The following is a 26,575-nucleotide window of genomic DNA, read 5'->3' as shown; positions in this document are numbered from 1 at the left end:
TTAACTAGCAGTTCATAGCATTTTGATACTCTTATCTCTATAAGAATGTGAGGTTGTATATGGGTTGGTAGTGGTGGGATGTTTTGTATGACTACTGCTACAAAAATTATCTTGGGGCTATAAGAATGAAGAGCATGTAGGAAGTCAACTAAAGTGCCTAAAATACAATCCTTGCATTTTTAATAAACTTAAGAATAGTTGAGAAAAACAAAATCTCATTTGCTGTTGTAGCAGTTTCACCGGAGAGCAGCAGACTGTGTCCAGTGTAGTGCTGTTCCATATATCAGCGTAAATTCAGAAAGTCCATCATCTCAGTTTGTTCTTTTGATTTTAGCCATTTTCTGTGATTCTACACGGCTTTATTGATTTTGGTTCTACTCAGAGTGACCTGTTGCACTTCTGTGTGAATTTTTCCTTGATTCTAGTGATTCTTACTTTTCTTCATCTCCGAAGGCTTAGTAGATTTACTTAACTCGTATATGAAGTTTCTTTGAGAGATTATTATAAACTTGTGCTTTGATGCCCTCCTGTTTTCAAGGGTATGCATCTTCCATCATTAATAAAGTGATGAAGATCAACTCTTGAGTCAACAACTGAAATTAGTAGCAAACTTCAGAAGCACCCTTTAGGCTTTTGTAAGAAGTAGCAGATTCTTCAGTCTTATTTATTCTTTCTTTATGTGATGGTGGTATGCCTTGCCTGCGTTAGAGGTTCCGTGTTCTCAGTATCAGTTTAGTTGGCTTAGATGTTGAGTGGCGAGGTGACAGGGGCGGCGGTGCTAGAGTTACTTGGCCATGGGAACCTGGTATTTGATGTGGAAATAGAATTGACTAGACTGTTCTGGGGCGGGGTTGTAGACTTTGTACATCATCAGTATGTTGTACTTCCCCCAATGATATCATACACATTTAAACTTCAGCTTTATTTACTGTAGTTTTGTTTATATTCCCTTTTTCTTTGATAATTCAGTATTATGATATTTTGGACCACCCCCAAGAAAAAGAAGTGCAAAAAAGCAAAATGGCTGTCTGAGGAGGTCTTACAAATAGCTGTGAAAAGAAGAGAATTGAAAAGCAAAGGAGAAAAGGAAAGATATACCTATTTGAATGCAGAGTTCCAAAGAATAGCAAGGAGAGATAAGAACGCCTTCCTCAGTGATCAGGGCAAAGAAGTAGAGGAAAACAATGGAATGAGAAAGACTAGAGATCTCTTTAAGAAAATTAGAGATACCAAGGGGAACATTTCATGCAAAGATGGGCACAATAAAGAACAGAAATGGTATGGACCTAACAGAAGCAGAAAATATTAAGAAGAGATTGCAAGAATACATAGAACTGTACAAAAAAGATCTTCACGACCCAGATAATCACGATGGTGAGATCACTCACCTATAGCCAGACATCCTGGAATGTGAAGTCAAGTGGGCTTTAGGAAGCATCACTACGAACAAAGCTAGTGGAGGTGATGGAATTCCAGTGGAGCTATTTCAAATCCTAAAAGATGATGCTGTGAAAGTGCTGCACTCAATATGCCAGCAAATTTGGAAAACTCAGCAGTGGCCACAGGACTGGAAAAGGTCAGTTTTCATTCCAATCCCTAAGAAAGGCAATGCCTAAGAATGCTCAAACTACCGCACAGTTGGACTCATCTCACACGCTAGTAAAGTAATGCTCAAAATTCTCCAAGCCAGGCTTCAGCAATACATGAACCATGAACTTCCACATGTTCAAGCTGGTTTTAGAAAAGGCAGAGGAACCAGAGATCAAATTGCCAACATCCTCTGGATCATCGAAAAAGCAAGAGAGTTGCAGGAAAACATCTACTTCTGCTTTATTGACTATACCAAAGCCTTTGACTGTGTCAATCACCACAAACTGGAAAATTCTGGAAAAGATGGGAGTAACCAGACCACCTAACCTGCCTCTTGAGAAATCTGTATGCAGGTCAGGAAGCAACGGTTAGAACGGGATATTGAACAACAGACTGGTTGCAAATAGGAAAAGGAATACCTCAGGGCTGTATATTGTCACCCTGCTTATTTAACTTATATACAGAGCACATCATGAGAAATGCTGGGCTGGAAGAAGCACAAGCTGGAATCAAGATTGCTGGGAGACATATCAGTAACCTCAGATGTGCAGATGTCACCAAACTTAAGGCAGAAAGTGAAGAGGAACTGAAGAGCCTCTTGATGAAAGTGAGAGAGGAGAGTGAAAAAGTTGGCTTAAAGCTCAACATTCAGAAAAGTAAGATCATGGCATCCGGTCCCATCACTTCATGGCAAATAGATGGGGAAACAGTGGAAACAGTGGCTGACTTTATCTTTCTGGGCTCCAAAATCACTGCAGATGGTGACTGCAAGCCATGAAATTAAAAGACACTTACTCCTTGGAAGGAAAGTTATGACCAACCTAGACAGCATATTAAAAGGCAGAGACATTACTTTGCCAACAAAGGTGCATCTAGTCAAGGCTGTGGTTTTTCCAGTGGTCATGTATGGATGTGAGAGTTGGACTATAAGGAAAGCTGAGCATCAAAGAATTGATGCTTTTGAACTGTGGTGGAGAAGACTCTTGAGAGTCCCTTGGACTGCAAGGAGATCCAACCAGTCCATCCTAAAGGAGATCAATCCTGAATATTCATTGGAAGGACTGATGCTGAAGCTGAAACTCCAATACTTTGGCCACGAAGAGCTGACTCATTTGAAAAGACCCTGATGCTGGGAAAGATTGAAGGCAAGAGGAGAAGGGGACGACAGAGGATGAGATGGCTGGATGGCATCACCAACTCAATGGAGATGAGTTTGTGTAAACTCTGGGAGTCTGTGATGGACAGGGAGGCCTGGTGTGCTGCTATCTATGGGGTTGTAAAGCGTCGAACACGACTGAGCGACTGAACTGAACTGCTGCTGCTGCTGCTAAGTCTTTTCAGTCGTGTCCGACTCTGTGCGACCCCATAGACAGCAGCCACCAGACTGCCTCATCCCTGGGATTCTCCTGAATGCCGTGTAATAGCTCTCTTTTTCTAAACTGTTAAGTGTAAATATGGTTACTATTTAACTTTGATTGGATAGAGAACACATGCCTGATATTCTCAAGTCTCACTGCTCCTCCACAACTCCAGTATTTTACAGTCTTCATTTTAAGCCTAACTGTAGAGTGGGATACTTAGGCTACCTTAAGTTCTGAAGCTGTACTTGATAAAGTCAACAGGGACCTCTGAATAGCCGGATTGCTTGAACACTTTTTAAACTATGTTTTACCTCTCTCAGATCTTTGTCACTGGTAGTGATTTCCATTTCTTTGAAACGTCCTTCTCCATTGGCTTGCTGACATCTCTTAATTCTTGTACTATAACAGGATTCTTCACTTTCTGATGGCTTCTGAAAAAGTTTGATATCTGTCAAGGTTCTGTCATTTACTTTCTACATTCCTTTGATCGTCCCATTATATACCTTCTTCTGAAGTGCCTTTCACCACTTATGGTTTGAAACACTGCTACCTATTTACCAGTTTTCCCAAATTCTTTCCTTACATCAAATCCAGCTCTTAAGCTTCTGATCTTTGCATTCAGTTACCTTCTTTATCATATATCTTTACTTAAATGTCTTATAGCCACTTCAGGTCAAAAGATTTAAAACTGAACTAATTATATTCCTGTCTCCCCCTTTTTTTGCCCCCCTCTTCTTCTCCTCTTCTGTCCAAGTAAATGTTATTACCATGTACCAAAAACTTGTGAATCAACTGTTTTCTCCCATGTCCCACTTTGTGTAGGCTGGTCAGAATACCCATCATTAAAAAGTCTACAAATAACAAATGCTGGAAAGAGTGTGGAGAAATTGAACCCTCCTACACTGTTGGTGGGAATGTAAGTTGGTGCAGCCACTATGGAAAACAGTATGGAGTTTCCCTTAACAGTAATTAAAAATAGAATTACTGTATAATCCAGCAGTCCTACTTCTGGTCATACACCTGGACAAAGCCATAATTCAAAAAGAGAGTACCCCTTTGTTCGTAGCAGCACTATTCACAAAAGCCAAAACATGGAAATACCCTGTCCATTCATCAGTAGATGAGTGAATAAAGAAGATGTGATACATATATACAATGTATTACCACTCCGTGATAAAAGAGAACAAAATAATGCCATTTGCAGAAACATGGATGCAACTAGAGATTATAATACTAAGTGAAATAAGTCAAAAAGAGAAAAACATTATATCACTTATATATGGAATCTAAAATTATGGTACAGATGAACCTATACACAAAACAGAAGCAGACTCACAGATCAGATTTGTGGTTGCCAAGAGCGAGAAGGGGAGGCAAAGAGATGAACTGCAACTTGGAGGTTGGTAAATGTAGACTGTTTCATTTAGAATGGATATATGACAAGGTCTAGTGTATAGCACTGGGAACTGTATCCAGTCTCCTGGGATAAAACATAGTGGGAAAGAATATTTTAAAAAAGAGGTGTGTGTGTGTATGTATTACTCAGTCACTATGCCGTACAGCAGAGATTGGTACAACATTATAAATCAGCTGTATTTGAATTTTTAAAAGTTTGTGTGTTGGACTTTTTAAATTGCAGTATAGATTCACTTTAAAAGCATTTATGAAGAAATTTAGTAAATGGAAGTATATGAAAATGGAACAGCTCCAGTTAAAGGAGGGAAGTGTAGTGTCCTACCCACTTGGCCAGGTTCTTCCCCACCTGCTCAGTAAAGATTGATTGGGATTATTATCCTAAATTGCTTCACTACCCGTTTTATGACCTTGAATGTATCAATCTCTCAGTTATGTAATATAGGGGTTATACACTTTTCTACCTAACTTAACAGCATGGTTTTAGGATCAAAAGAGGCAGTGAATGCTGTTTTTTAGATTTAAAACTTTATAAAAAGTTTTTATACAAGTTATACGTTCTCACATAGGCCTGTCTTCCAAACACCATTACTTGGGGGGTTAGGTTTCAACATAAGAATTTGTGGGGTATACAGGTAATCAGTCTGTAGCATCTTTTGACTTAAAGGTAAAGATGTTTGAAAAGCTTTGGCTATATGAATACTTATTGTAACATTATTTTAAATGTTGAAACACTGACAGGTTTTCAGTGTATTGAATGAAATGAACAGCTATGTGACTTGATTAAAGCATACATGGTGATGTGAATATATAGGCAAAGAGCATGATATGAGTGACCTGTGCTGACCTATGTTAGTATTAATCTCAAAATATTGGGATTTTTTTTTAGTAAGGAAAAGGATATAGTTTCTTCTCCTTTTAATATTCTTACCTAGAGAAGTATCATCATTTATCTCTCTTTCCTTTACCATTAAGATAATAATTGCTATAATTTGCACATGTTATGTGTACATATTGTCTGTTATATGAGCTTCAGAATTGTAAGCTGTGTGTAGTGTGTTCAGGCAAAGTTCCAGCACTCAGGCTTGACTCTGAGGAAGGAGTAGAGCTGCGTAGGAACAGTGAATATTTACAAATACTACCTAAGATTTTGTAAACCCTTGATGTTTTTCCCTTTGTTGCCTGGAGAAGGAAATAAAGCTAAGTGATAGATAGATGTCTTTTAGTGTCTTTGTTTTCCTTACCATTTGGGATATTCTTACAAAGGGTCATTTATTTGTTGAAGGTTAGTTTGTTTGTAATATAGGCTTTGACAGCACAGTATTTGATGAAATTATTTTGGAGAGCCATTGCCTTCCTATTTGTATTACTTCAGAAGGCCCAAGTAGAACTGCTTGGAAATTACAAAGTAGTACTATTTACAGTTTGAGGTAAAGAATTTATTTCTGAATGAATCAAATTATCCATTAATAAAACAGGCCAGAAGGTACAGGCTTGTAAGAAGCACATACAGACTCACAATAATAATACTATACTTTCTTCAATCCCACGGCCCACAAATGTGATGTTCTAACCTTGTAATTCTAAATTAATTTCTCATTCTATGATACTGTACTGTTTGTAGCTTGTGCCTTTTTTCCACCCACTCTCATGGTTTAAAGTTGTCTCTAATATTAAAATGCTAATTATAATTTTACCAGAACAATTCTCCTTACAAAACTAAATTTCATTTGCTAGTCCTTGAGTTTCTGTAAGAATGACAAGTATTAAATAGTAAGGGAGGGCTAAGTGTAAACATGAACAAAATTGATTGTCACAGAGTGATAACTAGTTATATAAGCCAGGTCTTGATACAACTTGTAAGGTAAACAACGCATTAGAAATATAACTAAAAGTTCAAGAATAGTATTAACAATCTTACGGATATGCTATGAAGGGTTAACTATTTTAGAGGCTTTTGTGGGGTTGGTGGTTCATTTTCTTATGAAATGCTTGTATAATTGGAAGGGTAATCCTCTTAAAAAAAAAAAAGTGTCTTAAGGTTTATGAGATTTAAAAAAAAATACTTTCTTCAACATAGAAATGAGAATTTATTAAAAGTCATTTGAATTTATTGTCTTTCAGAAATCGAGCTATAGCAGATTATCTTCGTTCAAATGGCTACGAAGAAGCATATTCAGTTTTTAAAAAGGAAGCTGAATTAGATATGGTATGTTTGACTTTTTACAGTTACTCATGTAGTTGATGAGTAGATTTTATTGAAGTATTAGTAGTTAGCAGTCACCTCAGTTATTTAAAATCTTGTCATTTATTATGGTTTTACTTGGCACTAAACCTGAAATTCACCCACCAACACACACCTTCTTTGTATAATCAGATCATTTTAGTAATGTTTGGGCTTAGAGAGTGAATGGTGTGTATGGCTTGAGCTTTTGTATTTGAGCCCTTTTTTCTTTCTTTTTTTTTAAATCTTTTTTTTTCTCTCTAGAATGAAGAATTAGATAAGAAATATGCTGGTCTTTTGGAAAAAAAATGGACATCTGTTATTAGATTACAAAAGAAGGTAACGAAATCTTTTTCTTTTAGTTGTATTCAGAGTATTAAATATAAACTTTGAAAGTATCAACATAATAAATTTTTTTCTGCATTAGCAGTTATGTTTAACCTTAAAAAGGTAAATAAAAATACATTTCTATGCATTATGACATATACAGACCATTGCTGATACATTGCTAACTTAGGCAAACAGGAGTACTGGCTGGGTTGAATGTAACATAGCCCTGACTTCAAGGAATTGGTACTGAAGAACCTATAGATGGGAAGAACACATGGAACCAATATGATGCTAGGAAAAGAGCACTAAAAGGTGCTCTTAGACGTTTCAATTTCTTCTCTGAGCTTTGATCTATTAAGTGAGGGCAATAAGTAATATTCTGGTCCTAAAATTTGTACTTTGAGTAGGCAAAGTTAGAATTAATAATGTTGTTATAACATGATTTAATCCATAAAAAGCCCTTAGTAGGAAAGTGCCTGGCACATAGATGTCAGTAGTGTTAGCTTTTATTATGAATATTCTGATTAACAGGTACAATGTAAACGAAGTTTGGAAAGAATTAACTAAGGGTGGCAGAGTTGGAAGGGATCAAGATAGGTTTCCTACTCTTCCTTGAGTTGTATGGAGCACCTTCCAGATTCTTCAAGTTAAGGGGTTCAGACACAATTGTATTGAGTTTTTCTCAATGTGCAGTTTTGTCACCCCACTAAGATTTTAGTGTTATGTAATATAGATAATTTTCAGTTAAATCTAACAAATGCTTTGTAAATTGCTAAAATTTTATTCTGCTTATATGGATGCAAAATAAAGGCAGTTTTAAAAAATACCCAATATACAATTTTTATCAGAATCTATCTGTGTATAACTGCTGTGTGTTCCTTCTTAAGGTTATGGAATTAGAATCAAAGTTAAATGAAGCAAAAGAAGAATTTACGTCGGGTGGACCTCTTGGTCAGAAAAGAGACCCAAAAGAATGGATTCCCCGTCCACCAGAAAAATATGCATTGAGTGGTCATAGGAGTCCAGTCACTCGAGTCATTTTCCATCCTGTGTTCAGTGTTATGGTCTCTGCTTCAGAGGATGCTACAATTAAGGTAGTTTTTCTTTCAAAATTGAAAGATGTACAATAGGATAATTGTTAAAAGCAACTTTAATGTTAATTTGAGAAAATTGGATGTCATCAATTTAACATTGGACAATAATATGTCACCTAGTGCTTGGATAACTTGTCTTCTTGAAGACTGGAAGTGTAAGTATTTGCCTTATTTATAAGCAGGAGGAGAAGGGGATGACAGAGGATGAGATGGTTGGATGGCATCACCGACTCAATGGACATGGGTTTTGGTGGATTCCAGGAGTTGGTGATGGACAGGGAGGCCTGGTGTGCTGTGGTTCATGGGGTCACAAAGAGTTGGACACGACTGAGCGACTGAACTGAACTGATAAGCAGAAGTGATAGATGCAAATATAGGATTATAAAACTAGTAATTCAGGGGATAATATATTATGCAAAAGAATTCAATAGAGGACTTTTTTATCAGGAAAAAAGTTGTTTCTATAGTTTCCTTTGATTCAGACACGATACAGTGACAGTTGTATAACCACATACAGAAAGATAAGTAAAACATGGTTTTAAAATTTTAAGTAGGTTTCTCTATCTAAAGATTATTTCAGATTAAGTTCTAGATTTTAACTTTGATTTGTAGAGGTATAGCTAAGAAAATGTGAGTAGATTGCCAAGATTGTTTTCATCATATAGCAACAGTCAGCATATAATGCAGGCATGACTTAAATATATGTACTTAACCTGTTCTTCAAATTAAACAGGTTGTATGTTTTCCTTTTGTGGTTTCTTTGGTCTCTAAATCAGTGGCTTCCTTCTTCCTGTGGGCTCGTGATCGATGGGGCATGCTGCCAAGTGATTTGAAGAGAGTCTTATATACATATTTGCATTACATGTTTCTGTAGGCTGAAATGACTACCTCTCCAATGCACTAATATGTTGCTATCTTTCAGGTTATGTTGACATGTATTTAATTTATTAACTTCATGATAGTCTTGTCTACTAAAAACTGCACTCCTGTCATGAAGCATGGGGTTAAGATCGACTTGTCAAATAGATGGAAAGCTCAGTCTTAACCTTTCATTTTGCAGCAGTGGTATAAGAACATAAACAAAACTGCTAAGGTGCCATCTATTGGGTTAACTTTAAAACATTACAAATGGAAGTTTTAGAAGATTGATATATAACCATAACACATATCTCAACAACTACTAAAATTCTCTCTTCCATTTAGTCTTTATTTAATGTGTACACATGGCTGTTTTGTTAATGACAAGCATTTGTATTTATTACCTTTTTTGATTAAACTTTAGAAATACTTTTCTTTTTTTCTGATGAAATCATCATTTTTTGTCATTTTTAATGACAGTATTTTAATTGCATCGTTTAAATATCTGAAACTATTTCTGGTTGTCACTTAGAATTAGTTCTTAAATATTAAGAAAAATAAACAGCAAACAAAACTGAAAAAATACCTTCAATTAGTAAAGCAGAGGATGGATTGATTTAGAGTTCAAACACGTATGATAAACAGTTTACATCTCAATAGAAAAAATGGACAATAGGACACAAACAGGTAATTCATAGAGTAAGGAAAAATAACCAACAGTAGAGCTTTGGCCTCATTACCAGTAGTAGAAAATATTAGTCACTCAGTGATGTCCAACTCTTTGCGACCTCATGGATTGTAGCCCTCCAGGCGCCTCTGTCCGTGGATTTCTCAGCAGAACCAACAATAGAGCTTTGGCCTCATTACTAAGAGTAGAAGAAATGTAAATTAAAATAGATGTCAAATCTAGCAAGCTATTTTACTTTTTATTTTTTACTTATTTTTTATTTTGTCTGTGCTGGGTGGTCATTGCTGTGCTGGCTTTTCTTCAGTGGTGGCAGACAGGAGGTGCTTGCCAGTTGCGGGCGTGGTGCGGGCTCCTCACTGGCGGCTTCTCTTGCCGTGGGGTGCAGGCTGCAGCAGTTGCGGCATGTGTGCTCAGTGGTCGCAGCTCCCAGGCTCTAGAGCACAGGCTAGTTGTGGCGCATGGACTTAGTTGGCGCCACAGGCTGTGGAATCTTCCTGGATCAGGGATCAAACCTGTGTCTCTTGAATTGGCAGGTGGATTCTTGACAACTGAGCCACCAGGGAGGCCCCCAATATTTTACTTTTTAAATGAGAATTCCCAGTTGTGGTAAGAATTTGATGAAGCAGGCGTTGTCATTACATTTGATACAGTCTTACAGGAGAACAGTTTTAGCAGAATATATGAAGGGCTAAAAAACGTAGTTTTTGACTCAAAATTCTTTTTCAACCATCACTGTCTTACCTAAGTATTGCAGAATGAGGATGGATATTTTTCAACATTCAAAGGTTTTCACTATAACGTTTTCTATAGTAATGAAAAAAATTGCCTTTTGTTTAGAAAATAATAGGAATTACTTCTAAAAGAATGTTTGCTATTAAGTTTTTAATGGCATGGAAAAATTCTTATGATAAGACACAAAGGGAAAAACAGTTTAATGACGTATACACAGGCACTGTACTTTTTTAAAAAAGAGCATAGAAAAAATGGAAAAATCACGCCATTGGTAGGATAGTGGATATTTTTATTGCCTTTATATCAGTACATTATAGATTTTTTTATCATGAGCATTTATTTTATAATCATACAAAAGGTAAATATCCAGTAGAGAAAAAATTGATTATCTTTAATTCCTGACATTTATAAACATTATATTACCATGTTTGCTTACCATTTATGAAGAGACATGGTTCTGGGTATATTTATTAATATTTTAGAGGAAGATGCTTCAGTGTTCTTTAATGAATGCAGGAAACAAAGTTAACTGAAATGGAAGTGAACTTCAAGGTCACACCTATCGTCAGAATGTATTCACCTGAACTCTTGGTGTTGAAACAATTAGATATCAAAATGGGTAAAGATAATATTAAAAAAAAAAACACCTGTCGACTGATACAATAACATTCATGAACATAAATGCAAAATCCTTAACAAATTATAAGCAAATTGAATCCAGCAGTTCATAAAAGGGGTAATTAGTATGTCATAACCAGGTAGGTTTTATCCCAAAATGCAAGATTGGTTCCATATTTAAAAATTAATTGGTGTGATATATCATATCAGTTAAAAAAGCATAATAGGTTCAGGAAAAGCATGATAAAAACTCAACAAGCTAGGGAGGGAGCTTCCATAGACTGATAAAAGGTAAAGGTATCTGGTAAACCCACAGTGGACAAAATATTAATACTTAATGGTGGAAAGCAGTTCTTCCCCCTTGAGTTCAGGGATCAATGACTACTTAAATCCATGTTTGTATTAGAGTGGCTAGCCAATGCAGTAGAGAAGAAATAAAAGGAATACAGATTGGAAAGGAAGAAATATTACCTGCAAATGTTACTTGCAGATAACATGATTTTCTGTGTAGAAAATCCCAAGGATTCTTCAGAAATTTGCTAGAACTATGACTGAATTTAAACCGAATGCCAAGATATAAGGTCAGTATATAAAAAGTATTTCTATAAACTAGAATAATTGAAAATTGAAATTCTAAAATGCCATGATAACATCAAAAACCCCTCCAGTATAGTTAAGAATACATTAAAGAAAAAAGAAGAGAAGGAAATGGCAACCCACTCCAGTGTTCTTGCCTGGAGAATCCCAGGGACAGGGGAGCCTGGTGGGCTGCCGTCTATGGGGTCACACAGAGTCGGACACGACTGAAGCGACTTAGCAATAGCAGCAAAGAAAAAAAAATACATTAACAAACTGTGAAAAAAGCTAAACATACAGTAATCACTTCAGTGTGGAAGTAGTTGAACATGTAAATGGTAAAATTTTTATGTGTTTATTTTGGGGGGCATACATAAATTTTCTATAAAAGAAATGTTTTTAGAGGATTTTTTGTGTGCATTTTTTTGCATAGTTGTATAATTTTGTGGGGTTTTTTTAATGTAACATTATTGTATACATGCCATAGATTCCTTATATCTGTGTGGCAGTCTCCCTAATATTGGATGTTTAAATTGTTTCTAGATTTCAAAATGCATTTTCTAAGTTTCTTTAAATTGGTTGAAATACACCCTATCGCAGATATATTTTATTATGGTAAGAATGGAATCAGCTGTTTGATTTTAGAGCACGTACGTAATTAGTGTTAATTACAGACTTAAGACTAGCATTTGACCACCAGAATAGAAGTTCAGTGTGTTCTTGAGATGTGTTTATAATAATAATTATTCTTGATCATTATTTTTATCATCTTAGAAAAATTCTTTAAAAATGTGACTGTGGCTCAGTGCTTTTACATGAAAATGACCATATGCTTCTGTTAATCTGCTGTTTAAAGACAGTTACATCTTGTGAAGTCTTTCCTTGGCTGCTTAGATGTCTGAGCTCTGCTTGTCGAGTAGAATTGGGTATTCCTTCATCATTCCCTTAATACTCTACATATAAATTCATGTCAGGCTCCTGAATTTTTTTTTCTATTTTTGGTACTTATATTTACTTTTTAACTTGTCTGTTGCCTGCTGTCAGGCTGAGACGGGACTCTGATCTGTGGCAGTCACTAGCACGATTAGATATATGGTGGATACTTAATAAATGTGGTTTTAGAGGTTTATTTAATAATCGTTTTTCTCTATAGAGAAAAGATCAATTTATGCTTGAAGATGTGATGATTCTAAGACAGTTATCCTTTGTTACTTGCTCGGTTAGTCAGTATAGCGCCAGACTGACCTGCCAAGTGCAAATGTGAACTGAGAAAGGAATGATGTGATGCTAACCGATTTTCTGTTCACTTGACAGGTGTGGGATTATGAGACTGGAGATTTTGAACGAACTCTTAAGGGGCATACAGACTCTGTACAGGATATTTCATTCGACCACAGTGGCAAGCTTCTGGCTTCATGTTCTGCAGATATGACCATTAAGCTATGGGATTTTCAGGGCTTTGAATGCATCAGAACCATGCATGGTAAGCGGTAGAGGATAGCATTTGATATTGGTTTCTAACATAGTATTGCAGAGGGGAGAAGGATAATGTTTTCTAACAGTGTGCAGGTTCCCTTCATTCAGTCCTTACTGTGTCAGTGGAGGAGCATATGATATAGATAATCCATGGATAGTCATGGTCATTGAGAGTTGTCTCTGTTTCGAGGTTTTAAGTATCTCTTTGTGCTTGCGTGCTCAGTCGCTTTAGTTGTATCCGAGTCTTTGCAACCCTGTGGACTGGAACCCACCAGGCTTCTCTGTCCATGGGATTCTCCAGGCAAAAATACTGGAATAGGTTGCCATTTCCTTCTCCAGGGGATCTTCCTGACCTAGGAATTGAACCTAGGTCTTCTGCATGGCAGGTGGATTCTTTACCACTGAGCCACTTGGGAAGTGTCTCTTAGTGGTTATAAAATACTTATTTTCACAAATATTTTTGGATGAGAAAAACTGCTAGGGCATCTATCTGTTCTTCAGAAAAAGAGAAAATGAAGTTACTGAGGTTTTTTTCTTTCTGTTTTTCATTTTTCTCATTTGGGAAACTGAAGTTAGAGAGTAGATACAGTAAAAGCTGGAACCCAGGTTCCCTTGCTCACTTTTTAATATCCCACATACACTGTAGTCTCATTGTTATCTTCTCCTTGTCCTAGAGACTTTTTTCTGAAGCAGTTTGGCTTTCTGGAAAGAGCATGGGCTTTGAAATCAGATACCTGGATTCCGAGTCCTACTTGTTTACTTACGGCATTAGGAAATTTTAACCTCTTTAATCTGTAAGGTTAATAAAACTTAAGTATTAAATTAAAAATTGAAGCCATAAGGCTTGTGAGGATAAAATGAGGTTGTATGCTTGAATCATCTGGTTTGGTACCTGGTACATAGGAGGTGGTCACTAAATAAGGATTTTTGTTTTTTAAAACATGATGAAATATGGATGTTTGGATTTTATATAAGGATTTTATATTAACTGTGTTAATAATAAACTATTTTTAAATACATTATCCAGTGATGTTAGCACATGAGAAAGCTATGCAATCACCTAGATGGTGTAATTTGAATAGTATGCCCCCCTCTCCCCAATTTAAGTGCATTAGGGAAGTTTACCAGTTAAAGGAGTTTTATTGAATCCTTTTGTAAAATCTATTTGTTTTGTGAGGTAGCCTGTGTCTTATTGCTCTGACTTAAAGAGTTCTTTCCAATCGTTGTATATTCCTTTAAATGATGTGATACTTAAGAGAATATTCTGGGGCTTTTTTTTTGCCATAGGATAGCTGACTAGCATTTTGAATGATGTATTTTATTTTATTTTTTGCTCCTGTGCACATCAACACAAAAAGCTTTCAACCACTAGTTTCTACATAGAGCCAAATGCCCATTTTTCTTATCCATTCTGTTCATCTCTGTAAATCTTATTTCTATTTTATATCTTAGAATAACAACCATGGAAATTTTTTTTTTGTTTTGCTTTTTAGTGCTCAAAAACATCCGGTGTATTAATATATTCAAATGCTGATGGTACCGATTACCTATGATTTTAACACATTATTGGCTGGGGGGTATTTGCAGAAATGAACACCGTATGGTATTAATAGGTCTCCAGTTAATAATATGTTAAAACAAACAAAAAAAAAAGGTTAAAACAGTTGTGCAGGTTGAAATGTAAATTGAGCTGGCTACTTATTTCATTGTGAATTGTTTTATTAGTTACTAATTCCTTAACAGTCCATTACATTTTTGTGTAAATCCAAGTTTCTTATCAAATTTATATGAACTCCATTGTATTTAAAGTAGCTGTGATACTTGAAATCCCGTGATGAAATCTCATGGTAAATTAAGGTTTAATTGCTCTTGGTGATATATTGTTTAATATATTAACTGTGTTTTGTGTTTTAGGCCATGACCACAATGTTTCTTCAGTAGCCATCATGCCCAATGGAGATCATATAGTGTCTGCCTCAAGGGATAAAACTATAAAAATGTGGGAAGTGCAAACTGGGTAAGTAGATTTAGTTGAAAAGGCAACAGCTTAAAGAAATAATATTCAACAAAAAATCCAAAACTATGTTCTGACTGTTCTCCTAAATTTGGCTGTAACCCAGAATGATTACCATGACAGTTACATTTTAAAACTTAAGTTTTAATCTTTAAATGTCTACCCAAAAGGAACAGAGAAATTACGGAAGAAACTCTATATCCTTGAGAGCCATTTTCTATGTAATGGCTTATTTTCTCTGTGGTCTTCTTTTAGGTGATCTCTCTGAGTTGAATTAAAATGTAAATAACATTTGTGCAGGTATGCCCCATTAGGCTTAATTTGGTTGTGCTTAGAATTACATGACTGTTATAATAAAACCTTAACCTACTGGTGTTGTCCAGATTAGTAAAGAGCATGCCTTTTCCCCAACATGGCTAGAAATATTTTTGTTAGGTTTACTGTGTGTGCTTAGTTAAAAGATTATATTTCTCTCTATTTTTTTCCTTCTAGATTTTGATAGCTCTTTAATGATATTTCCATCAGCTTATTTTAACTGATGTTTGACTTTCCAGCCTGTCTCCCTCTTTTATTAACCAGGAATGTACGTGTATTCTGTTGACTTGCATATGATGCCAGTTCTCTTCGTTCCAGTGCATAGCTAGTTTTGTATTGCTTCTGGGAAGGGCCCCAATGATTGCCCTTCACAGTGTAAATTATTATGTATTTTTACAGCTACTGTGTGAAGACATTCACAGGACACAGAGAATGGGTACGTATGGTGCGGCCAAATCAAGACGGCACTCTGATAGCCAGCTGTTCCAATGACCAGACTGTGCGTGTATGGGTCGTAGCAACAAAGGAATGCAAGGCTGAGCTTCGAGAACATGAGCATGTGGTAGAATGCATTTCCTGGGCTCCTGAAAGCTCATATTCTTCCATCTCTGAAGCAACAGGATCTGAGGTACTATATGATTTGTGTTATTTCATGATTTTGTGGCTGTTATTATTTGAGAACCTTAAATGACCTTCCCCGAAATCTGTTTCATGCCATTAATGCGTTATAAAATCTGCATCCAGAATTCTGAGTCTTGAAATTCTTTCCAACTTGCAGATAGATGTGTTTATATTTTTTAACCAGTGGTTATTGTTGCTGTCAGTTGACCTGTGATGTGTGCTAGGGTTAGAGTAAGTGAAGTGGTCATTTAAATTAATCAGAAATTAATTATAATTGTCCCTGTTTTAAGAGTATACCAATACAAAACAAAACTTATGGGAGAAGTTAAAGTCATCTTCTAGGAGAATAGCTTTTCTCAGGACTTCGGTGGTGGTCCAGTGGTTAAAAGACGCAGTTTCCTCATCAGGGAGCTGAGATCCCACATGCCACGTGGCATGGCCAAAAAATAAAAAGAATAGCATTTGTTTTAAATGAAGAATATTTCATATGGAGGTCTCTGATATTCTTGATCATTTGTGCTCCTCATGATTTCATTCTTTGTAATTAATACTTTTAAAATTACAGAATAATTATTTCTGTAATATACTGTTCTATGAGCCAAAATTCTTTTTCATAGCAATGTTCCTATTGTGGGGTGTTTTTTTTTTTTTTTTAAATAAATGAAAACTCTCTCACCCTCACCTACCCACACCAGTTATTTTTCAAAATGAAGCTTTTTTGGTAATCTCTTCCTAGTTGGCTGGCTAGTTGCGTTTTCAGGTTTGTTGTTTTTTTTTTTTACTGCCACCTGGTGGTGGTTACTTACCACGTCATAGATTCATCGCGGCTGGGGTAGGAACAGTCGTATCCAACTCTTTGTGACCTTGGATGAGTAAGTCCTGGATATCTAATGTACAGCATGGTGACTGTAGTTAACAGTACCGTATTATATACTTGAAATTTGCTGAGAGGGAGGGTACATAACACACACAAATGTGGTAATGTGAGGTGATGATTGTGTTAATTAGCTTAATTGTAGTAATCATTTGTATCATAGCTCAGAACATAAGTGGTATGCCTAAAATACATATCGTTTTTATTTGTCAAAAAATGCGTTTTTACAAAATTAGAAATACAGATCATTGTTGTGTAGTTGTCATTTAAGTCACTAACTTCTTGCCCAGGAAATTTCATTTTTGTATGTTTTCTGTAGACTAAAAAAAGTGGCAAACCTGGGCCATTCTTACTGTCCGGATCCAGGGACAAGACTATCAAGATGTGGGATGTCAGTACTGGCATGTGCCTTATGACCCTGGTGAGTTGGCATAATTTCACTGTTGCTTTCGCATTTTTACTCTGCATATCTTTTAGGGTCAGATGCCTTGTGATTTCCTAGTAAATCTGAATTATTTGAAGTTCTAAAATAACTTCTTTATAAAGATACTTTTTGGTTAAGAGCATGGTTACAGTGATATGGAGGTTATTTCTATAGACTATTACATTATACAGTGGATCTACAAAGCCAGTCAGTGCTAGGAGGGAGATTCTAGCCATTGTATCTCTAAAATTATGTACTATCTCCTATGAAATACGTGGAAAACAAATTTACAGACTCATTTTATATTTTTTGAAACTGTGCTTCTTGATCTCATTATATTTACTTTTAATGAATCCTTTTAACTTACTATCTATTCTCATGTTCCAGTTTTATTTGGTTATTTTAAGCATTCAGAAATAAACAGTATTAGCTCTATGACTTGGAAATCTGTATTTCATTTAGGAGCCTATTTCATCTAGATTTTAATATGAAGATATATAAATTATAAGAAGATACTATGGACTTTCTTGTTTGCCTTCAGGAGTTCTAAGGGGGCCCATGGACATTAATCCAGTGGCAGCTTTTATAATTTGGCATGCATGTTTGTTTAGAGGTTCTTCAAGTGTTAATCATATCTTGAAGCGACTGTCTGTCTTTGGGATATGGTAGACACATATGGAAGTATTATCAGGAACTGACTGGCATTCTTAGAATGCTAGATTTCTAATAAAAAAAATAGATACGTAGTATATTTTAAAAAGAAGAAGAAGAACTGATTTAAAAATTAAACTTTCCTCTTAGTATTCTGAGCTGAGTTCAAATATACTATCTTGCTATTTGAAAACATGATCTACATTTAAAAATCAGAAAGCATGTGCTCTCTTCTTCTGGAACAACACAGGTCACCATTAATTTCCCTGGAGGTTTCTGCCTCCTGTTTTTCAACTGAAAGAGGATTCTTTTTTTCTGCTTTATTTTGGTGTGGCTCCAAGAAACGTGGTTTGACTTGTATTGAATCTTCTGCAACTCTAGTGATTGGTGGGTGGCTATTAGAGATCACTGTAATATAACAAAGTGTTTTAAATAAGAGCAAAGAAGGAAAAGTAAACCAAGGCCAAAGATGTATCACCTTGGTCATTTTTTTTTTTTAACTTAGCTCTTTTGGGGGGTTCTTTTACAAAAGCAGTATAGTTTATTTACATTGTAGAAAATTTGAGAAATAAACAGAAAAAGGAAAGAAAAAAGAAGAAAATCACCCTCAGATCACTTTACCATACCTGCTAATAACTACCAACTATATTAGAGTAGAGCTGTCCATTAGAGCTGTGTGTGTTGGTGTTCTGCGTCTCCACTGTCCAGCATGGTAGCAACTAGCTGCTAACAGTTATTGAGCATTTGAAATGTGGCTAGTGAGACTGAAAAACTGAATTGTTTAATTTAATGCTAGTTTATGTTGAAATAGCCATGCACGGTTAATGGCTATCCTGTTGGACTGGACTATTCTAAACTCTTTTCTTAAATTACTATGAGGATGCATGTGGTAGTTTTTTAAAAACATGTGAACATGGTATACTATACATACTGCTTTGCAGTAGACTTTTAACTTAGAAGGTATGTGGCATTTGCTCATGTCGTTAGATATACTCAGTGCATACAGTGCTTTGTTGAACATTTTTGTTAACTAATTAGTCACCTTACACATTCTTAATTATTTCTTAGGATAAATTGTAAGAAATGGAACTGCTTGCTGGACAGGGGATATAGGTAGATGAATGGATGAATAAAGATATGCAGTAAATACCTACATATTCTTCATCTAGAGTTGCCCGTTGTCAACATTTTCTTTTCTCCACGTGTGTATTGTAGATTTTGCTGTATAGTTTGAAAGTTACCATGTAGATTTTGCTGTATAGTTTGAAAGACACCATGACACTTGACCCCAAATATTTTAATGTGCATTTCCTAAAGGGTATTTTATAAAACCTTAATAAAGTTGTCACACTAAAGAAATTTAATACATTATATGTTTAAATTTTCTCTAGTTACCCTAGTAGTGTCCTTTATAACTATTTCAGCCACTCTCCAGGAGCTAGTTAAGTATTATATGTGTTGCATTTACTGGTCATATCTTGTTAGTTTCCAGGTTACTTTAATCTAGAAGGATTCTCTAGACTTTTTTCCCCTTTTGCCTTTTGGCATTGACGTTTCTAGTGCATGTAGTTTCAATCCACTTTGAGTAATGCCTTAACTATTTTCATAGATGCTGTTTAAACTATTTATCCCTTTATTAAGTCGTACACCTTTTTGTTTTTAAGGTGGGTCATGATAACTGGGTACGTGGAGTTCTGTTCCATTCTGGGGGGAAGTTTATTTTGAGTTGCGCTGATGACAAGACCCTGCGCGTGTGGGATTACAAGAACAAGCGATGCATGAAGACCCTCAATGCGCATGAACACTTTGTTACCTCCTTGGGTATGTACGAGTTACGTGGTTTCTGAGCAGTTAGGTTTTGGAGTGGCAGACCTAACAGTTGAATCTGACCCTATGGATGTTTCCAGGTAAGAAACGAAGATGGGCTTTCAGGGCAGAGTAGAGAAGACAGGTTAAAAAACCATATGGAGTTCTACTGTTTGTTTGAAATTCTCCTTTCCTTAACTCTCTCCATCATCAGCCTTATAATAAAACAGTTACTTTCTCCATTGCACAACATTGGTTTTGGAAACTAGAATTATGAAGAGGATGCTTATTGACCACTCTGATGGGTAATTTTTCTTCCCTACTAGTTTGTAAGTTTCTCAAAGGAAACGTTAACCTTTTTCCTCTGGCACGTATGTACTACCATGTACCGGGAACTCAGAGAATTGTATTTACACTTAATAAACATCCTCAATATCATCTGGACCTGAATTTAGAATTTAAGATAGTAAATATAATAGAGTATTATGGATCTAATAATGACGATAGAGCAGTAGAATAGGGCTAATGTTTAAACCTTACAGAATTGTTGGGAGGATTAAACATGAATATAAAGCATTAGTACTAAGCCTTGAGCATAGTAAGCGTTCAGTAAATGGCTGCGTTGAGGCTGTCCCTGCTGTTAGAATTCAGTGTTTTTTCAACCTCAGTTGGAAAGAGGATAGTGGAGGGGGGGGATTTTTTTTTTAGAGATTTAATATAAGATTTCATTGTTTCAGTTTCCCTTACCTAGTTGGTAAGCTTGTGATACATCTGCTTGGGGTGGATGTGTGGCTGAATAGAGGAAAAAATGGGTATTCCTCTCATTTGAACGTGTTTTTTTGTGCCTTATTAAACATTGTTTGTGGCTCAGTCTGATTTTAAAGTGAGCCTTTTCTTTTTTTTTTTTCAGATTTCCATAAGACGGCCCCATATGTGGTTACTGGCAGTGTAGATCAAACAGTAAAGGTGTGGGAGTGTCGTTGATTGAGTCTCATTTGGCCCCTCCTCCCTTTTTTCCTCTGGATGCACTCTGATGATACCATGGTTACCCCATCGAGCTCTGTTTAAATAAATATTGTCCTTTCATGTAAATTATTCTGGATGTAGATTGAGCTTATTAAATGTTACACACAAAGTATTCATGCATGGTGAATCCAAATTGTATACTGTAAATTTACATACGTTGTCTAGAAGTACCATAGGGTTTAAAAACCTGGGCTGGCATTGGTCACACCAGGCCTAAGAAGGCAGAAGTTGAATAAATTGAACTAGGGCACTAAACTGAATAGTTGACAGTGTCATTTTATGTTGGATTATTGATTCCTGTTTTTCTTTCTGCTGTCTGTTGGTGCCTGACTTGATGGCCTCATTTGGGGGAAAGTGGTGGTTATTAGGGCTTTTTCTGAAATGTGTATCTATGTAACATCACTTAAGTGTGCTTAATAAATCTTCTTTAAGGATGTTAGATAATAAGGCTACAATTCAAAATCTTCTGAACCATCTATGTAATTAATGGGGATTACATATTGGAATTTTTGTCATGACACATTTGCCAAATCAATGGGATACATTTGTTTTGGCAGCCTATCAAGCAAAGGCTAGTGGTATCTTTATGTAAGAAAATGACTGTAAATCTGAAATAAGAAAAATCTCAGCAACTAATAACAAATCATTTATTTCATTTGGGTCTTACTGCTTTGTAAACAGGTTAAAAAACACTGTAATACTCTAAGCTTCTCTTTTCCACACTAGACACACTTCTAGTTGTATTCTCCATACTATTAGACTGTATAGTGATGTGATTCCCAAGTAGATTTTAATCTTCCCATTGAGTGTGTCATGGTACAAATCACTATTTGTTTTTGATGTTTTTTAGGGATGTGCAATGTGCATAACATAATGACAAAGAAATTTTGAAAAGGTTATGTTTGCCCATTTTAAGGGAGTGGGAGAAATAACAGCAGTTTGTTCTTCAACATGAATCTGATATCGATTTGAACTGTGTTTTACAAGTTTATTAAAAAAGACAGGGTTTAATGGAGCGTGCATAAAAATGTACTGTGTTTTCACCTTTTGTTTATATATAAATGTTTATGAGTATACAGGCCTATCTATAAGTGGATAAGTCTGTATATGTATATATATCACACACACATACAACCTCCATGTCCTTGGGTCCTGGGTTTTTGAAGAAGTGCTAAAACATAAATAGAATAAATCTTGCTGTGGAAATACCATGCTTTAGAACAAATCCTTTTTGATCCTAACGCTTCTGAAAACTAGGTCTGACTCTGGGAATTTTTCCCAGCTAAAGAAAATCACTTCCGTTATCACCCCCACCCCCAATTTGGCTGTTGAGCATTTTACACATCCCTGATATGTTGTATATTGTGATCCAAAGTTACTACAAGTAGGTTTAAGAGAATTTTTATCTGTGACTTTGGAAACAATATTCCATTGCAAATTAATAAATAATCCCACTGCTTAGCTAACCAACATTTTTTTTTAAGAAGGTCATTTGAAAAATTAATAGAACAATGAAATAACAAAGTTTAACAAAGAAATTTATCTTGGATTGCATTTATCCATTTGTGTAATACATGATTTTTTTTTATATTCTTTTTAGTATTCAGTGGAAATTTTGTTCCTGAAAAAGACAAAGGGTTAGAGTTAATGTGCTGTAGATACACACACAGAGAATAGGCCATATATTTACTAGAAGCAGCTTTATGTCTAGCTCGTGTCTTTTTGTTTGTTGGCTTGTTTGTTTTTAATAATTCCTGAGAGATGTCTCTGGAAGGAAAAGTGTTTTGAAAACTAATGACTATTTTTGAGGACAAAAATGACAACTTAAGCTAATTTCTTAAATACAGTAGGATAACTTTCAGGACAATATTGCCTCACAACCCTGCTCACATTGAGAAGTCTTTTTTTCGTTTCCCCTTAGCTGTTCTGACTGGATTTTTCTACAGAAGCTATGGAAGATTATCTTTGTTCTCGTTTGCTGCTATTTCCTGTCCTACTTTAAGAAATATAAATACATAGAAATGGTGCATCTTTAACATTTGTTTGTACATGTATAAATGTCTTGTATTTTAATTCGTTTTTAGCATGTAGCAACACGAATTGTTCAAGGGTAAGCCACAACATCTAAAAATCACTCCTAGATACGAACAATAAAGGAAAAAAAAATGGTACCGATTTAGGAGGAAACAAAGCCGCTGTCGCTGGGTTTTCTGTGCAGCCTGCAGTGACTTCCAACACACGAGGAGAAGCTGTCACTGTAAACCAAGTCATCCTTGTTGGGAGAGCGCCACAGCCTGCTGCTTAGTTGAGTTACCAGACATCCTCCACTTCCGAAGCAGCGAACGTCGAATCTCAGGGATGGTCCTCAACTGGATCCAAGTGTAACGAGCCCTGTTTGAATAATGAGGGAGGGGGAGAGTGATCCATCCACAATCCGGAAGCAGATTTGCAGAGGTTTCCTGCACTGTTGTTTGACACTGCCCTGTTGATGCCCTTTCTTCCTGTTTCCTGTGTTTTCTCTGTCTGCTGTCTAACCCTGTGCCTTGCCTGGGATAAGTACAATGATGAGGTTACTGGTTTGGATTGTAAGTAGAGGAATTTATTAATTGGTTTAGAGGTTCACTGCTGCTTTGTCACTTTCTCAATCAAATTGGCCACTTATTTAAGAAATAAAAAGCTGGTAGAACTGCATCCTCCAATGATGATTGACCTTTTGTGTGTGTGAAAAACAGACATTCCAGTGCCACCCTGACATAACGTGCCCAAGACGTGCTGGCCGCACCCCTGACCGTGCGAGCCACAGAAGCTGGTTTTAGACATGGCTTGGGGAATAGTTGCTTTTTGACATGGCATCTTGCACTTTAGTAGGAGACTGAGACTGTCCTGTTTTGTCCATTGTGGTGTGACCTGTTGTGTGCCCAGAGCACTGCCGTAGAACTCACTAGTGTTAGCACGTCGTGCGGGCGGTGGGCACTCGCTGTAGTCTCCGGAAGCTTCAGCTCTAGGTCACCAAGCCCAGTCTCCTTACTGTCAGTGCCCTGCTCTCCTGTTTGCCTCTTTCTGTTTCTATGTGAACTTCCAGATAATATCACTCGTTAAATAGTTTTTTTTTTTAATTTATTTAAAGAAAAACTATTTAGAAGAATATTTCGTTTTGTTGACAGTGGTGGCTTGATAATCCTTAAGCAACTGAAAATAAAATTGTCGAAGGAAACGGCACTGAAAAGATAGTTTATTCTCTGTCCAGCTGTATATAAGTCCAGTGTGTTAACTAATCTAGATGATGCAAAGAAGAATCACCTGGTAAGAGAAGCAACATGTACAAAATCGGTGAAAAAGGTTTCAGTTTTTTCCAGTGGGGTGGGGGGAGGGCAAGCTGGATTTACAAGTCACTACTGGACTGAACTGGCCTTTTAATCTTTCCACTCTATCATGTAAGTAGCTGCTTTCTTGTCCTGCCTATCCTCCAGGCGTCCCTAAAGCTCACTCTGAAGATGGTAGAAACAAACACACAATCTTCGAGTTTAGAAGTTGATCCTGACACTGACATGAAGGCGAACGTTGATTTCATGCGAACGAACAGTTACAGAGGTGGTGATTGGAGAAAACCGTTCCCCAGATTGTAAGAGTTAACTGAAGATATTGACACAATTAAAAAAAAAAAAAATCAGTAAAGGAATGTATATAATATTGCTCTTGTGTTTTACAGTAAGATTTGTTGCTCTCAGACTGTGTAAAACAAGATTTATTCATGTTTTCTGCATATTAAAAAAATCTTATTGTACCAATTGGTAAACTATTAAATGCCTATAAAACTAGATGTGATTTTTATTTTTCCGGTCTTTTTGTGCACAGATTAAAAACCTTTTAAATTGAGTCCTAATAGGAAGCAGGGTTGTGTTCAGCACCAGTCATAGGGAGAGTAAGAAGCAAGTTGCTGGCAGGGCAGCAGGGCCTTACTTTAAGGACAGAGCCAGCACTGCCTTTGCTGTCCGCTTCCTTCACCTGATTTGTGGGAGGGAGCTAGGAGTACAGCTGCAGCGGCTCGCACAACCCACTGGGTCGAGCAGTTTTCTGAGGTTCTGCCCTTCCCTCCAGCAGCTATCTCTGATAGTGGCTACAGCTGAGGCCAGGAAGGACACTTTAAAACCCCCTTGCAAGGATTTGGTCCTGGAGTGGCGGTCAGGGCCCCCGGGGAGAAGTGACTCTACTGCCTTTTGTCTTGCTAATGAGTGAGCCTTTTTATTCTGCCCAGTGGTCTTGGATTCTTGGAGATAGTTAAATGCTCTTTGTGACCCCGTGGACTGAAGCACACCAGGCTTCCCTGTCCTTCACCATGTCCTGGAGTTTGTTCAAACTCCTGTCCGTTGAGTGGGTGATGCCATCCAACCATTTCATCCTCTGTCACCCCCTTCTGCCCTCAATCTTTCCCAGCATGAGGGTCTATTCTAATACTGTTTTAAGTTTGGTCAAAATGTACCAAGAATCCCAACCCTTTTCCCCAGATGCCCCATGGCTTTCTTTGTGCTGTCTTTTCATCCCTGTGCTGCTGCCCAGCTAGCATCCATAGCGTCTTTCAGGCCCCTGTGAGGTCTCAGCAAAGGACAAGTTGGTGACAGCTTACAGCCCAGCTGTCATCCTGCCTGTTAGGAAAGTGGCCTCTCTACCCCTGCCCCTCCAAATGAGAGGCTGGGCCAAGAGCACCAAGAACTTTGCTTGAAGATAAGAGTTTGCTGGGTTTTGCAGCTTTCCCATTTGCTCACAGGGCTCTTTTCCCCTAGTCTGAGATTCAGATGATGAGCCTCACCACATTCCCTCAGGCTGGAGTTCCAGCTTGAGTGTCACTATGCTGAAGCCCACTTAGCTGTTCAAAACCCACACCCCCCAAGCTTAACAAGACTGATGGTTGTGTGTGTTCCTGAGGTAGGATGAGGTCAGGAAGACTTGCTGGAGAGCTGGTGCTGTATCCCGGGTGTGGCAGCTCTGTCCCTCTTAGTCTGGTGAACCTTGTCTCGCTAGTAGACGGGCAGTTCTCCACTGCTGAGGAAAGTGACTCTGCGCTCCCCATTCCAGTGTCACCTGGGGCCTCATCAAAAATGCAAGTTCTCAGGCACCAGCTTAGACCTACTATATCCGACACAGTGCATGGGTACATGCTTCGTCGCTTCAGTCGTGTGACTGTGACCCTCTAGACAGGTGTGGTGGGGGTGTGTGTGTGTGCTCAGTTGTGTCCAACTCTTTGCAACCCCATGGACTGTATAGCCTGCCAGGGTCCTCTGTCCATGGGATTTTCCAAGCAAGAATAATGGAGTGGGCTGCCATATCCTTCTCCAGGGGATCTTCCCAATCCAGGGATTGAACTCGTGTCTCTTGCATCTCCTGCATTGGCAGGCAGATTCTTTACCACTGTGCCACCTGGGAAGCCGATGGACAGGTGAGATCCAGCAAATCTATTGTAACAAACCATCCAGATGATTCTGATTCTGATAAGTTTGAGAACCACTGATCTAAATGGCTGAACTAAGTTTTCATTGAAGAAAACATTTAGACAAAGTCACTGGTCCATGGGCCCTCCAGCTGGGGTTTGAACTCAGACCTCTTTTTCACTGACAGTTTGACACATGGGTTTGTTCCTTTGTATTTTTTTTCTTCCCATTCCCGTCTCCAGTTTATTATTTCTTATGTAAACACATGGGATAGTTAACATTCAAGGAAAAAGGGCAAGGATTTTCTCTTACACCAAAGTAAAGAACTGCCCTTCCAAGATCTTTTATACATAAATCCAGTAAATGAAGGGGCTGAATGGAAACACTTCATTTTTTCCTCACCATATCAGAAACATAACTAAAAGTGAATTTTTGACTGAATAAGTTCAACACTTAGC

The 26,575-nt window shown here is 37.1% G+C and overlaps 1 protein-coding gene across 2 annotated transcripts in view; it reads left to right on the top strand.

Annotated features, from left to right (window-relative positions):
- PAFAH1B1 (platelet-activating factor acetylhydrolase 1b, regulatory subunit 1 (45kDa)) overlaps nucleotides 1–24,509 on the top strand; it is a 68,018-nt gene extending 43,509 nt beyond the window's left edge. The window contains exons 3-12 of one of the 2 annotated variants that reach the window (XR_827155.1): nucleotides 6,489–6,573; nucleotides 6,853–6,927; nucleotides 7,806–8,012; nucleotides 12,799–12,967; nucleotides 14,875–14,977; nucleotides 15,689–15,917; nucleotides 17,104–17,205; nucleotides 19,524–19,680; nucleotides 20,576–23,994; nucleotides 24,162–24,509. Coding sequence is in view for 1 of the 2 variants with exons in the window: in XM_010861310.1 (XP_010859612.1) it covers nucleotides 6,489–6,573; nucleotides 6,853–6,927; nucleotides 7,806–8,012; nucleotides 12,799–12,967; nucleotides 14,875–14,977; nucleotides 15,689–15,917; nucleotides 17,104–17,205; nucleotides 19,524–19,680; nucleotides 20,576–20,649 (1,201 nt within the window). In the remaining variant the exon portion in view is untranslated. Of the gene's footprint in view, nucleotides 1–6,488; nucleotides 6,574–6,852; nucleotides 6,928–7,805; nucleotides 8,013–12,798; nucleotides 12,968–14,874; nucleotides 14,978–15,688; nucleotides 15,918–17,103; nucleotides 17,206–19,523; nucleotides 19,681–20,575 lie in introns of both variants that reach the window. The other variant, XM_010861310.1, reaches the window with a different exon arrangement.
- Nucleotides 24,510–26,575: the final 2,066 nt, after the last annotated feature.

Source organism: Bison bison, unplaced genomic scaffold (assembly GCF_000754665.1).
Source record: "Bison bison bison isolate TAMUID 2011002044 unplaced genomic scaffold, Bison_UMD1.0 scf7180017864472, whole genome shotgun sequence".
NCBI classification, from domain to species: Eukaryota; Metazoa; Chordata; class Mammalia; order Artiodactyla; family Bovidae; genus Bison; species Bison bison.
This window is presented reverse-complemented; position numbering and strand designations above follow the sequence as displayed.